At 38.1% G+C, this 15,806-nt stretch overlaps 1 protein-coding gene across 2 annotated transcripts in view; it reads right to left on the bottom strand.

Moving 5' to 3' along the window:
- Nucleotides 1–2,327: 2,327 nt before the first annotated feature.
- LOC145983018 (uncharacterized) overlaps nucleotides 2,328–15,806 on the bottom strand; it is a 58,745-nt gene continuing 45,266 nt past the window's right edge. For both annotated transcript variants that reach the window (XM_083116297.1, XM_083116298.1), the window contains exons 10-14: nucleotides 13,881–14,045; nucleotides 9,853–9,980; nucleotides 8,812–9,074; nucleotides 6,226–6,333; nucleotides 2,328–4,875 (exon numbers count right to left, since the gene is read on the bottom strand). In XM_083116297.1, the coding sequence (XP_082972423.1) occupies nucleotides 4,707–4,875; nucleotides 6,226–6,333; nucleotides 8,812–9,074; nucleotides 9,853–9,980; nucleotides 13,881–14,045 (833 nt within the window). In that variant the 3' untranslated portion in view covers nucleotides 2,328–4,706. The remainder of the gene's footprint in view (nucleotides 4,876–6,225; nucleotides 6,334–8,811; nucleotides 9,075–9,852; nucleotides 9,981–13,880; nucleotides 14,046–15,806) is intronic.

The raw sequence follows: 15,806 nt of genomic DNA, 5'->3' as shown, positions 1-15,806 counted from the left end.
TGTTTTGACGGGTACTGTCCTGGCAACGCACCGACATAACAGTTGAGACTGTGCACCAACCCTTTCTTCCGTTGCCATCCAGCAACGAAATTAAGAATTTTATACCGGCACACCTGGTATATCTGCAAGATTGGTTGCAGTCACTTAGCAGGTGAGTTTGGAAACGCAGATTTGCCAACTGGGCAGTCAGTTTCACAGAAGGAACACTGAAGCTGAAGAGCTAGTCGAGGTGCACTTGAACATCCCTGTATGTTATTGCGATGACGTACAGTTTTCCAGACAAATCATGCGAAAACTGTGCATTTTTTACCTACAATTGAGACTTGTACCCACCCACACCATGCTGTCTAAGGCATCATGCTGCGGACTCCAACTATAGGACGCGTGCAGGTTCGAGTCTCCTTGGGGAAACATAACAGCTTTTCTCGTGATATTTCTGCATGTGCATGGGGCTGATGGCCACCCACCATTGCGAGGAAATTGGGGAGCTATGAATGAGTAGCGTAACCCAGTCATGGAAACCTACAATGACTGGGGAGTTTATCATGTTGACCACACATGAACTTGTAACTGGTCAGCTGGGAAGTTTTAAGTGATGTCGAAGACAACACATATTTTAATTTTTATAGCATCTCTTGTTGCCACTACATAATAAAAATAACATTTAACTGGAAAGAATTATAAAATATACATTATAAGATATATATATATATATATATATACAAATAATGAAGGAGACAGTAAACACTTACCACACGAATAGAAATAATTCAATATTTCGCGATCTGGGTCGCATTTTCAAGAAGGTAGATAAAAGATCGACGACACTTTGAGTAGAGGCACAGAATACTGACCGTAGCGTCTCTACGGTCAGTGTTGCCAGAAACAGTTGAAAGGAAACACAAAATACTTTAGCCAGTGTTTACTGTAAGGTGGGTGGGTAGTTTTGGGGAGGAGAGGAAAGAGTTACTGGTTGGCTAGGTTGAGTCCGGGGGGGGGGGGGGTATAGTGGCGTGCATGCCTGCTATATAGGCCCTTTCCCATCGCCTGCAGAAAGATGTGTCAGAGCGGGGGGGGGGGGTAAAAGGTGGATGATGGCAACACGGAAGCAGTTATTGAAGGTGGTGTTATGGCTGTTGGTGTGGATGGCAACTGTGAAATCGGAGTTTTGGGTGGAGGAACGGTGATTATTTATCCTTAGATTCAAGGGGGTGGAGGTTTCGCCTAGGTAGAAGTTGCCGCAGATTTGACAGATGAGGGTGTAAATTAGATTGGATGAGTGGCAGGTGCCCTTAGGGTGAACTCACCTGCCCCTGTAGGGATCAGGAGGGTGGGGGAGGTGATGAGTATGGGGCAGGTCTTGCATCTGGGTTTGTTGCACCTGTGGGCTGGGGGAAGGGGTGGGGGTGTTTCGGACCAAGATGTTTTGGAGGTTGGGGGGGCGACGGAAGACGACCCTAGGTTTTTCCCAAAAGATGTCTCTGGTCTCGGGATCACTGTGCAGGATGGGGAGGAGGGATTGGAGGGTATATCTGATTTTCGTAATGTGAGGGTGGTATTGGGTGATCAGAGTTGGAGGGTTGGTTTTGGGTTGTTTGGTGCGGTTGTGGGAGTTAGCTCTAGTGATTTGTTTGTTGATGAGGGTGGAGGGGTAGCCACGGTTGGTTAGGGCTTGGTGCAGGCGTAGGTTGTAGTTTTGGCAGGATGAGGGGGATGAGTTGAGGTGCTGGCCTCTGAGGGCAAGGGAAAATGGGATGGCTTTTTTGGTGTGGTAGGGGTGTGAGCTGGAGTAGTGGAGATACTGGAGGTGGTTGGTTGGTTTGATATGTATGGATGTTTCCAAGTGGTCTCCCGCAATGTGGATGTCCACATCGAGAAAGGTCACTTGGTCTTTGGAGTGGAACCAGGTGAATTTGAGGGTGGTGAACTCATTTAGTCGGTTTAGGAATGTTGTGAGGGAGGGTTCGCCATGTGTCCAGAGGAGAAAAATGTCATCAATGAATCTTAGCCAGAGGAGTGGTTTCAGTTGCTGGGAGTCAAGGAATTCCTGTTCCAGCCTGCCCATGAACAGGTTGGCATAAGAGGGGGCCATGCGGGTACCCATAGCTGTGCCACGTATCTGCAGGTAATGTTGGTCACCGAAGCAGAAGTTGTTGCAGGTAAGTACAAGGTTGGCTAGTTGTATCAGGAAGTGAGTGCTGGGATTGTGGGGTTTGGGTCGGCTGTTAAGGAATGATTCCGTGGCACGGAGGCCATGGGTATTCCTGTGTGTATATATATATATATATATATATATATATATTGTATACAGTGTATTTTTATTTGTAGAAATATCTAATAATACACAGCACTATTTCAAATACTTATGAAAAAATATTCTCTTGTTTTACATACTTCATGTTTGCATCTTCGTAATTTTGGAAGATATTAATACAAATAAACATGCATTATTTATCTTTAATAAACAATAACATATATACAGATTCTGAAGGGAAGTACTTAACTGCATGAGATCTTAGAATTTACTCAACATCTTAACATTATTTCGGAATGTACATGACAATTTTACCAACTACATTGAATACCAATACAAAATTTGCCAGCACTTATAACTAATTTTGCACTGACCTGATATAAATTGATGAAACGTAAGAATCAGATTTTTCATTGATGTATTCGCATCTATCATGGGGGGGGGGGGGGTACACAAACTAATGCAAAGAGGAATCTGAGGGTGTTATGGAGGACTAAAAGAGGCTGGGTCCAGAGCTGTATTACTAAAAGGGATGATGTGGAATTCCCCCACCCTGCTTAAAATTCTGTTCACTGCTTTCAGTAGATCAATAGGTGTTTTGAAACATCTACTGTCTTCAAGAAGGAATAAAAACAAAATATACAGAAGGAATGGAAAATTATTTTTACAGCCACCATGTTAACTAAATGCACTGCATACTATATTAAATACAATACTGACAAGAATATTTTTCACATTCAGGGACACTTTGACATGGAATACTATCCTATATTATTTTTACTTGATCTGTTGAATAACTTTTTAATTGCTACAATTTTAGGCATCAGTACTGCCTTGAAATATTTTTTCCTGGCTTCCCCGATGCACTAGAGATAACGTCATCACCTTGTAATGAAGGAATCCCAGGTTCAATACCCAGTGGAGGTACAGTGTGATTCATATCCTACTTGGAGCTTGTCCATTCCCGATTAGCCTTTCTGTATGTAATGTGGGCTTAAAACAAATTCAATATCTTTCTCCTCACTGCATCAGGCTCGTAATTTCCCACTGGTATAAACTTTCAAATGGCGTGAAATTTTCTGAATTTGATAATGTTTTGTCTATTTCTGAGGCACTTTAAGCAAAGAAACAAACTCAAACGTGGAGATCAAATTATTATTTTAACAAACTACAGGGTGATTCAAAAAGTCCCTTAACACCCTCCTGTAAAATATAAAGGGAGTTATTAGGCTGGGTACAACTTGCCATGACAGTAAAAAAGAATATGCATGTATCAATGTGTGCTAAAAAAAATGACATTTTCATTCATAAAATTTTCGACGATTTTACTGATTAACAGAATTATTTCCAATTAGCTATTTCCATCTCTAACATTTATAAGAAACACACATTTTTAACAAAAACAACAGCTAACAATGGCATAAACATCCATTCCTCTTAACAACAGATAAAGCTTATCTTGTACTAGTTTTGTTGTTTCTTATCAACAACATGAAAAACCTAAACATCAATTATAACACAAAAATAAAGTATCTCATACTAAAATAAAGAATATTAACGAAATATGCATAAAATTCTTGACAAGAAGAAACTACAGACCTACAGTATTGGCTAAATTATTGGACTCCTTACAAAAAAGCATATTTCCTTGTTTTGAAAGTGTTCTCACTAAATATATTTAACGGTTGTTATAACTTTTTATGGGATTAAACTGTTTGTCTGCTTCGATATAATCTTGTTTCCCCACAATCCTTTCTTTTACTGTGTCCCAAGAATATATGGCAGCATGATTCTTTGCATATTCGCAAAAATACCTCAAACAATATGTACATTGTTTACCGTGTTATTTATGCTATTTTTTGGTTATAACAGGAAATAATATTAATTCTGGTTGTTGTAAGGGTGTTCTTTATTTTTATTTTCGGAGCAACACGTAATTTCATAAACCACATGGTTTGAAGTTTAGAAAAAAAGAGTGAAAAGGAATTGTACACAAACAAGGATTAAAATGGGCTCAAAAGGAGCCAAAGGTGGTCATACGAAGTACTAACAGTACTTGCAGTGTGTATAACAATGCAATGTGTATCACAAAACATTAAATCTGTCAAATTTCTGTACGTAAAGTGAGTTAATCTGTGTTTCATTTTTACAACTAACAAGTCCAATAATATGGCCAATACTGCACATTTTACACATTCTCAAATTTCCATTCACAAGTTTTGAGTGAGCTAACCACACATATCTTTACGTAAAATAAAAGTTTAAAACTAGATTATAAGTACTAGTCCAAAGTACAGTGTCCTGTCCCCATTTACCAGCTTATAATTAGTTTTTAAATATTTCATCACTTATCTCGCACAAAAATATCACAGATCTCTCAACAGTTCAAAAGACCATAAGCTCAGGTACAGTATTGCAATTCCAACTTTCTTCTTTTGCTTAGATTAGCCATTCAAACTACTTTTATTTCATTCAACATTTTATAATGAGATGCTATGATTTGCTCGTTGCCAGCTATCAACTCTCTCAAATAGTGTGGATTGTGCTTCTTAAATTTCACCAACTCTTCCAACCGAGTTTTCATTGTAGCCGTATCCGTCCCATCAGAGCGGTTCTTCGACCTGTAATGATTATAAACCATGTAAAGAGATTCTCAACTCAGTTACGCACAAATTATTACAATTCAACGTATTTTCTAAATTTCAAGGGCAAAAAGAAAAACAGAACTTTCCCTAATTTAAAAAGACAATTTTTATTAAAAATGTTACGATCTGGTAGACTCTTATGCATTAAAAGTACAGCTGAGCTGGTATCAGTATTTATTTACTGATAGGCATTTTAGTCTTTATAGTAATTATTTTATAATTTAGATTTTTATGCTTTGTTTCTCAATGCAAGAAGTCTTGAATTAATTGTATCACGGGATCCACAAAAATGCCACGTGACAATTTCGTTGAGTCTAATGATACAAGAAATTATGCAAAATTCGAAGTTTCTTTTTGTACCACTTTCGGGCAAAAACTAAACTGCATTTTAATATTCTGATGTAATTCTTGTATGTTTTAATTAAACTCTCTCAGTGTAGGCCGTTTATGGAGCAGGGTGCCCTGAAAGTAACATGTTTTGATTCTGGATCTCGGCAGTTTTGGCGATACCAATGATAAATTGATGCATATACTTACAAACTAATATTAATTAATATTTTGAACAACTTTTTAATTTCATTCAGAATGGAGAAAATAAATACTAGTCTGCTGGGGCTAACAGGAACAGCAATTTCTCAACTCATTAGTGTACTTTTTCATTCACATTTGAATTTGTGCCGACCTCCGTTGCAGAGAGGTTAACACAGCATCCTAGAATACCGGGGGTCCCAGGTTTAAATCCTGGCCTGGACATGGATGTTCTTTGTAAGTGTCCCTTCGGCAATGTTGTCATATCATTCATGTTCATCTTCGCGATTAGCCAAAAGTGGCAGAAAAGCAAAGTAAAATAAAATAAATTAATCAATGCATTTGAATTTGTTGTATTTTTCATACATTATATCACAAAAGTCTAATGATGACCGTGAAGATCAATAATTATTAGATGAAAACGGTGCCGGCAATTGTGTTCAAAAACTGGGGGGGGAGGTGGCAAAGACAGTATATTTCCGTTTGTAGATAAGGTTTAGCATAGTGCAGGGGCATTTGCCCCCCCCCTCCAAATTGCCGCCACTGGATGAAAATGATGATGAGACAGACACAAAGGAGCAGTTCATCCATTCAATATTTCTTGACAGCAATGCAGAACATAAATGATTTTATTCGATACATCACAGAATAAATTCTCATTAATTAAAATTTATAATTCCCCAAAATATTTATGCAACTTGATGTTTCCTCAACTTTTCATTTGACATGATTTGCAGCCCTCCCCCCCTTGCATATGCTCTTGGCTTAAAACTAAAAATATTTTTAGTGTGTACATACCCTGGGCATATCTGTTCGAAGAGTTCTTCTATGGACTGTGGAAAGACGAACCGAAGAAATGGATTTATATATTTGTACAGATATTCCTCATCCGTGAAACCATCAAATCTATAAAGAGATGACAGAATTCTATTAGCAGAATACAAAAATACATGGCACCTGTAGAAAATTCTCTTATCAGGTGTCAAAATGTAAAAGTTTTATGATCAAGTATGCAAGTTACATTTTCAGTGAGATCGTTCTGTAATCATGATATCTGAGAAAGGCCGAATTTGGCAAAATATTTTATATGTGTATAATTCTCCATGTTACTACAGGTAAATCAACTTTATTTTCACATATTTTTAAACGTTGCATAAAATTTAATGAGCAATTACCCATACATTTAGCTTTAATGTATGGCTAATTGCTCATTAAATTTTTGACACCATTAAAACAAGCATCTAAACCAGAATTTAAGTAAATTATTTAAAGAACCTAAAGATTGGTTTGTGTGCACCAGATCATTCTTCGTCACACACTTCTGACGAACGTGTTTCCTCCCCAATTGTACACAGGAATGGCAAGGCAGACGAAGCAAGTGGCTATTTAAAAGCATGCAACCTTCAGGTCAGTTCCACTGACTGTAAACTGCGTTGGCAGGAGAAAACTGCTTGCCCCTTCCTGCTATCTGTGCCATTCTTGGCAGATACAGTGTTGCTAAAGGAAGAGAAATTTCCCTTGGTGCAGGAAAATCTAGGTCTAATTTACATAAATAGGGAGATTTTATAAAAAATATAGAAAATTGCAAAATTTTTGAAGTTCTTAGATTTATGTTTTTGTTTTACTTGCATGCCTGTTATGTTGTTTTATTTCTATTGCATCTAATTAATCTACTGTCGGATTAAAAATTATAGATACTAGAGTTTTAGACTGCAATTAAAAATTAACCAGTAGACCTACAAGGAAAAAGTTACATCAAAATTTAGCTTAATCAATTCTGCGTTAATCTATGCTAACCATTTTTTTTCGAGTGTGCTTTATATTTTTTATAATCATGAGAACAAAAAAGGGCCATTTTTTTTGCAAACCATCGCTCTCTCTGAAATTCTATAAATAAGAAACAGGTGGTCCGATCATGATGAAATTTTAGTGTGGTGTGGGCAAAAAGGTTTTATACACAATTTGTAATTTTCAGATTTTTAAAATTTGTCAAAAAACCATTCTTATCAATTTTGAGAAACAACTTTTTCTTAGTATTGGGTAGTCCTACAAATACCTGTACAATATTGGTCTTCTTTTTAAAATCCATTATCATTGTCTACAAGGCCAACCAGAGCTGTGTGAAGATGCCAGTGGGAAGAACAGAGTGGTTCAGTATAAGTAATGGACTAAAACAGGGAAGTGCTCTTTCCCCAATGCTCTTCATTATTACAATGGATGCAATTAACGAAGAGGTGGGAAGAAGATAGGAGAGGAGGAAATGAAGGCCCTGTGGTTTGCTTATGACTTAGTAATATTTGGGAACAGGGAAGAAGAAGTACAGAGACAGCTTGATAGTTGGAATGAGGAAATCAGAAGAGCAGGAATGAAATTCAGTGCAGAAAAGAGCGAGATGCTAACAACAACAAGAAACAGAAATGAACCAAGAATAAAGATTGACACGGAAGAGTTGAGGGTAGCGGAGAGCTTCAAATATCTAGGAAGCATAATTGAGAGAAGTGGAAGATTAGATGAGGAGGCAAACAGAAGAGGACAAATGGGTGGTGGACTATATGAAAGCATTATGGAACAAGGATGTACCTATGAAATGCAAGAAGGTAATATGTAACACAAACTATGTGCCGATAATTATGTACGGAGCTGAGACTTGGACAATGACAGAGAGAGACAAAAGAAAGATGCAGGCAGTGGAGATGAAATTTTTAAGGAGTATATTGGGGAAGACTAGAAGGGATAGAATAAGGAATGAGGAGATCTGACAGACAATGGGTGTGGTGGTGATTCAGGACAGGATAGATCAGGCACAGATGAGATGGTTTGGACACATGAAGAGGATGGATGCAGAAAGACTACCAGTAAGAGCTTACCATGCACAAGAGGTGGGGATAAGGCCAAAGGGGGAGACGAAGATGTCGGTGGAAAGAACAGATAGGGGAGTGTTAGGAGAAGAGGACAAGATTGGAACACTGTGGAAAGAGAGGAGTGGTGGAAGAACAGGAAAAAAATGGAGAGGCTTGACTTCTATGCCGACCCAGCCAGAGGCAGGAAACAACAAAGTATGATGATATCATTGTCAGTTCTCATTGCGAAACAGATTTTTATTCAGTAGAGTAAAGATGTACGTGAACATGGCAACATGACATACAGTGATGTCCGTTGAACCGTGGAAATGGTGGGCTTTCGCTGTGAGTAGATTGGGTATATAATAAATACATACAATAAATAAGAATTGTTGGGGTAAACCAGGCCAAATTTACAGAACATGCAACTGGATCCATTAGTAGAAATTTTATGACATGTCCTATATTACCATGTACAGTTTTTGTACAAAAACATGGATACAAATAAACTACACACACACACACACACAAATCCACATCTCACCTCACTACAAAGACCCTGTTATAGTCATTCTGGCACATTCCTACTGTAATCGACTTCAGTGCGAAGGAAAAGAGATTGTCAAAAGTGTGAGGCTTAGTGAAATTTATTCTCTTGTGACAGAGCATTGCGCTTTGCCTCAAGTAACTCAACTCCGTAGCCACGAGGACAATCTTCATATTGTTGGCATCCAGACACATCTCCATCCACTCCATTGGGCTTGTACTGATTTCATCAAAGAGCACCCAATCAAAACAGTCATAAACCTGCAAGTAACGATTGTTTACTAGAGTTATTAACAGTACAATGTGTGTTTAAAATTTTAAGTTTATTGTTATTATTAGCGTATGTATTTATAGGCTTTAAAAACCTCTCAAATAGGCACCAAAATGATTAAAATAGGCACCCTCTAATAAAAAAAAAATACATTAAAATAAGCATTGAGCGTGAACTTATTTCAATTTTCTTCTTCCAATGCAATCCTGTATTATCATTACAATTTGGCTTTACAGTTTACACATAAAGTGCATTAACAATTAATTCCCAACTATTAATACAGTTTTGACCTAAATTCACCTTTGCGGAAAATCGTCAAAGTAATTCTGGCACGAAGAACTTGTGTCAGTCTACATATACAAAAGCTTATCTTCTTCAATGTAGGCAAAGACAAAGGCACAAGAAAAGATGAAGTAAGCAGAATAAGCATTTATAGGCACAATTAAGTAAAATAGTCACTATAAAAATGCATTTTAGGGCTAGAAACACCACAACACAAACTTAAAACATGAAAGACTATGTTTTACTACAGGGTAAAACTGCTACGCCTGTAATGAAAATACATATGATGCATCCCAGTTTTATGTGGGACATCCTGTACAAAGCAATATTAAAGGCCAAAAACCACACCCTAGTTGTTATTCAGTAATGGTAGTAACTACTAATAGTATTGACTTATTTATTTATAAGTTTGTTCAATCACTACTTCTCAAAACTAAGTTCTAAATATGTCTAATTTCAACATGAAAACAACACTTTTAAACTTACTTCACAAGAACATCTTTCCCTGAGGACCTCTCTGAAAGTTTTCATTAGTTCCATGTATGGTTCACAATCATGTGAATAAACCAAAAGAACCTTCAAATCATTGCTTTTCAGCTTATGAGGCGTTGCAGCTGTATATGGAAAACAAAATGGATGTTTATAAGTGAAGAGGCATGGGGAGGGTGGAAAGAGCAGTCACCCTCCTCCCCGTGACATCTAAAAATATGCAATCACACTGAGATGTCTAAAACTATGACTTGGGTGTCAATTTATAAGGGTAAGTCATTAAATAACTGGAATTTTATTCTAAACTATATGGAGATTTATGCACAACGAAATTTTGTATTTTGGGACTGAACATGGTTCCTTGGCAACAGACCATAAAGATGTGAATGACGATCAAGCAGTATGCACCTGCGCAGTAGCTTGTACAACATGGCCACTCCACTGTTGACTTGCACCGTAGAAGATCATCTACAGGATGGACAAAAATATGGAAACACCTGCGAAGGAAAGCCGGAATTCTGTATGTGCAGGACCGCTTTTTGGTTCCAAAACGGCCTGCAGTCTCTGAGGAATGGACAAATACAAGTCCTGGGTGGTGGATAATGGGATCTTGCACCATTCTTCATGCAAAACATGGTCACAATCCTTCTCAGTGTCCGTCTGTCTCTGTCACGCAGTGTACATTTTCGTCCACGGAGGTGTTTATCTGATGATGTCTTTCCGGACACACTTTTATGTCATCATGATCTTGGACAGAGTCCCTCTCGATATGCCAAATAACATGGCTACTGTGGTAACAGAGGCCCCTGCAAGGCAGGCACCAAAAATTTGCCTTCTTTGAAACACTGTCAGCTCCATGATTCAGTATCCACTGCATGCTATCTACAGTGCAACTGTCGACTCCTACCAGTCCTATCTCATGGTGCAAAACAAAAGAATGTCGCACCGCATCCGATTTCAAGTGGAAAAAGTCCATCAATATCACCCGTTCCGATGTCGTGGTGTTTCCATATTTTTGTCCATCCCCTGTATGTGTTACTCATTTTTTCTGAAATCTACAGCAGAATGAAGGTTCAGTACAGAGACAATTGTTTAAGTCAGGGGAGAGTGTACTAAATTAATGGATTTGCTGGTTGATCTACTGTTTCACTGCATCATTTGCCATGCAAATTGGCCTCCCACTCCGATGTTCATCACTGATATTTTGTCTTCTGTTTTTAGAAACTGAACTTTCATTCTGCTGTAGATTTCACTCCCTCTGCCCACAAAAAACAAATAACACTTCGTAGCTCTTCTATGGTAGAATCAACAGTGGAGCGGCCATGTTGTATGAGCTAATGTGCAGGAGAATACATTAAGTTTAGAATAAAATTCCCATTATTTAATGACTTCCCCTCGTACATAAGAGAAAATTGTGACTGTTTCCATCCATGTGTGAAATAACGTGATCTGTCAACAGAAATGCAAATATAACTGCTTTGTGCATAATTATTGACTTGCTCCCATAGAATAAATGTGGTCTACCCATGAGAGAACCTGATTAATCAACCACTGTGTAAACAAACAAGAAAATCTCAGCTACCTAATGACTTACTTGACCTAGTCATAGTTTTAGTCCTGGAAGTGACAATCATGAAGTCTAAAAAATAGAGTATTTGGTCTAGGAATTAATTCGTGAGCCTGGACAAGAGATGGCGTAACGAGCGTATCGTCCCACAGTTCCGTGTATCCACACATGCGTTGAAAACTCCTGTCAGCGCGCATCGTTCGTAGTATAGGGCAGTTGATTGACGCATCAACAACAGCATTTTGTAGTCAACTGAACATGGTGCAGTTCGTGCCAGATAAAGTGTTTTTGCGGGGTGTTCTGCTTCATTACTTTAACATGCATAAAAGTGCTACCGAAAGTCATCGTATTTTGGTGGAAGTGTATGGTGACCATGCGCTAGCTGAGCGAACGTGTCAGAAGTGGTTTGCACGGTTTAGAAGTGGTGATTTCGGCCTGGAAGACCAAGAGCGACCTGGACAGCCAAAAAAATTTGAAGACGAAGAATTGAGAGCATTGCTCGATCAGGATTCGTGTCAAACGCAGGAAGAACTTGCAGAAGCATTAGGCATTGATCAAACAACAGTTTCCAAACACCTCAAAGCCATGGGAATGATTCAAAAGATGTCACATTGGGTTCCACATGAATTGAAAGACGAAAAACCATTTGCGAATTGCTGCTTCAAAGACAGAAAAGAAAGGGGTTTTTGCATCGCATTGTTACTGGCGATGAGAAGTGGATCCATTACGAGAACCCGAAAAGAAAAAAGGCCTGGGTGAAGCCAGGTGAACCAGGTCCATCACAACCGAAATGAGATATTCACTGTGCAAAGGTTATGCTGTGCATATGGTGGGATATGAAAGGTGTGGTGTACTATGAGCTGCTGCAACCGGGTGAAACTATTAATGGAGAACGTTATCGACGACAATTAATGCGTTTGAAGCAAGCTCTGGCCAGGAAACGACCAGAATGGGAGAACAGACATGATAAACTTAATTTTTCAACATGATAACGCTCGCCCACATGTCGCAAAACCGATCAAAACCTATTTAGAAAATCTCGGATGGGAAGTTTTACCCCACCAGACGTTGCTCCTTCGGACTACTACTTGTTCGATTGCATGAATAACGATTTGATTAGACAGCGGTTCACTTCTTCAGAAGATATCGAAAAATGGGTCTCTGACTGGATTGCTTCAAAGGATGAGGACTTCTTTCGCCACGGAATCCGTAACTTGCCTGACAGATGGGCGAAAGTGGTGGCTCGCGATGGACAATATTTTTCTTAAGGTATTTATGTATTTTTGTTTGAACTACAGCTTCAATGTGTGCGTTACAACCGCACGAATTAATTCCTAGACCAAATAGCATTCATGTTTCGTGGCAGTGGCATATTCTCTCATAATGGTAAACCAACTTATTTCATACATATATAAAAGTTACTTCTATTAATACATAATATATATATAAACAATAAATAAGAATTATTGTGGTAAACCAGATCAACATTTTCAGAATACTCCACTGTTTCATGGTATGCTACAGTGTGCTGGCTTTTTATACAGCTACCACACCAACGGCATAAATGCAATGTGAATAGTTGACTGATTACAAGTCAAATCACAGAAAAATTTCAGAATGACATCCCTTAATACTATCAAGGTATGAACGCATGCAAAGATTTACTTCTGTAGACCTCATAGTTACTGAGAAATAGGAGACTAAAATTTCAGAATTTTTCATGGATTGGTCTTTGCCAAGGCCATGGTGGTGGCCTGCAGTCATTAACATCAAAAAATATATATCTCGGTGTCAAATCGACATATCACTCAGAAACTTTTTTCTTCTTAAGTTCATAGATATATATATGTTCCAATAAAGAAAGAAAAAAGTTGTTGCCAAGATTCATTTGCACTCGGAGTCAGAAAAAATTCTTGTAATACATATAATCTTGTATTTTTTGTGTCAACGTCTCACGTTACTAAATTGTGGTATTTGTACTACTATTAGTAAATCTTCTTTAAACAAGTTTTATGTACATGCATATGGGGTCATTCCATGCCAAATCATCACCAAAAAAATGAACTTTTCATGAAAATCTGAAATTGTCGGGTTGGACTTAATAAGGTCACGTCCAGGACTCGCCTACCTACCGACTGCCAGCCTCACTCCCACCTGATCCTACAAAGCAACAGATCTTCCAACGAGTTACGGGGTGATATGTGGTCAGCACGATGAACCCCCAGTTGTCATCGTAAGGTTTCCTACACATTCGTAGCTACCTAATAACCTCACGATGGTGGGTGGCCACAGATCCCACAGACTGGCTGAAATCTCAGGAGAAAAATTGTTACGCTTTTGCCTAGGAGACTCAAACCAGCGTACGTCCCATAGCCCGAGCCCAAAGTCTGATGCCTTACACTGCATGACTACGGTGTGGGGTGATTCAGTAATAACAAAATCCTCTAATTGTACTTACGAGTTTCAGGTGCTGGACTCTGAATCCAGTTCCTACGGTACAGGTATATGGAAACGGCACCGACAAAAATTGCCAAGCCAATAGCAGCTCCTATAATGAATGGCAGTGAGACATTTGACTCAAGAGGCTCTGCTTTAGGAGAACTCGGAGGTTCAACATCCAATTCTGAAAAGATAAAGTCGTTCTGGCAAATCAATACAAAAAGTATTACTTTATTCAACAGAAACATGTGAATGAACTTTTCTTTGGGCACGTAAAAACACAAACACATTATTCATCATGGCCATCATGGCAGCTGTAGGTTATGCCGGGCAGCTTCCCCCAACGTTTTGCAACTTTGTCCCCCTGTACTGTGGCATCTTAACGCTAAATATATGAATATCCCATGTTATAATCTCATATGTAGTTATGCTAGCCCAACCATAAGTAGGGGAGGGTCATGTATATATGTAAAGAATGACGTAGAGGCAAATGAGTGCACAAAATTTTTGCATCTAAATTTAGAAAAACATTTTGAAGCATGCGTAATGGAATTACCAAAACATAAACTGGTTATTGTATGTGTATATAGAACACCAGACAGTGACCTAAAAATATTCATAAAACACCTGGATATCATCTTAAATTATTACCAACAGAGTAACATACTTGTAGCAATTATTGGTGATCTAAATGTAGACTTTCTGAAAGGAAATCTAAACAATAATTTAAACACACTCCTTAACATGTATAATTTAGAACACATGGTCAAGCAACCTACAAGAATCACCAAATACACAGAAAGTGCACTTGACCACATACTTATAAACCAACACCTATGTAATTGTGAGACATCTGTATTTAACACAGGTTTCTCTGACCATCAAGCTCAAATGTTTTCTTTATCACCAACCACAGTGACTAATCCAAAACACAGTACCAAAAATGAAACACAAGTTGTAAGCAAAAGGTCATTCAGCAAACAAAATATTAATTATTTTCATTATTTATTAAGCAAAGAAACGTGGAGTGATATTCATAGTCCAATGGATGAAGCATATAAGTCATTTCTAAAAACGTTCACTTATTATTTCGAAATAGCTTTTCCCAAGAAACAAGTTAGAACTTCAGAAACCCAAAAGAACTGCTGGATAACATCTGGAATTATTAAAAGAAAAAGAATGAGATATCTAAGCAGAATCAGAAAAGATGAAGATGCCACAGCTGATTTTGAAACATATTTCCACAAGTACAAGAAGTACAAGTCAATCTATAGGAAAATAATAAAAAAGGCTAAGCAAATGAACAATGAGAATACCATCATAAATTACGAAAATACATCTAAAACAATGTGGCAAATTGTAAACACAGAGCTACATGGAGGCAGCAAAAGAAAAGAAAATATTGCACTACAACATAATTCTGAGACTGTAAAGGAACCTCTCGAAGTTGCAACATTATTAAATGAATACTATGGAAATGTTGCGAAAATGTACTCCACCCCCAACACTAGTACCAGTCACAACACAAACAACTTAAAGAAATTAGGAACGTGCATCAAACAATGTACTTGCATCCAGCAACTACTATGGAGGTTGAAAAAATCGTACAGAAACTCAGACCTACTTGGTCGTGTAGTGTAGATGAAATCCCCACTTATGTTGTCAAACAATGCAAAGAATATATTGCAATCCCACTGTGCCACATAATCAATTTGTCCTTCACCGCAGGAGTTTTTCCACAAAAGCTGAAGGAAGCAAAAGTAATTCCAATATACAAGGAAGGAGATAGAAATAACTTAACCAACTACAGACCAATATGTCTCCTCTCCCCATTCTCGAAAATTTTAGAAGCTACCATGAACAATCGAATTGTATCATTTTTAGAAAAACACCAACTTATTTCAAATACTCAGCATGGCTTCCGCAAAGGGAAATCAACTGAATC

This window comes from Lepisma saccharinum, unplaced genomic scaffold (genome assembly GCF_977018435.1).
Source record: "Lepisma saccharinum unplaced genomic scaffold, izLepSacc3.1 HAP1_SCAFFOLD_552, whole genome shotgun sequence".
Lineage (NCBI taxonomy): Eukaryota > Metazoa > Arthropoda > Insecta > Zygentoma > Lepismatidae > Lepisma > Lepisma saccharinum.
The sequence above is the reverse complement of the archived record's forward strand: the minus strand, read 5'-3'. Positions and strand labels throughout refer to the sequence as shown.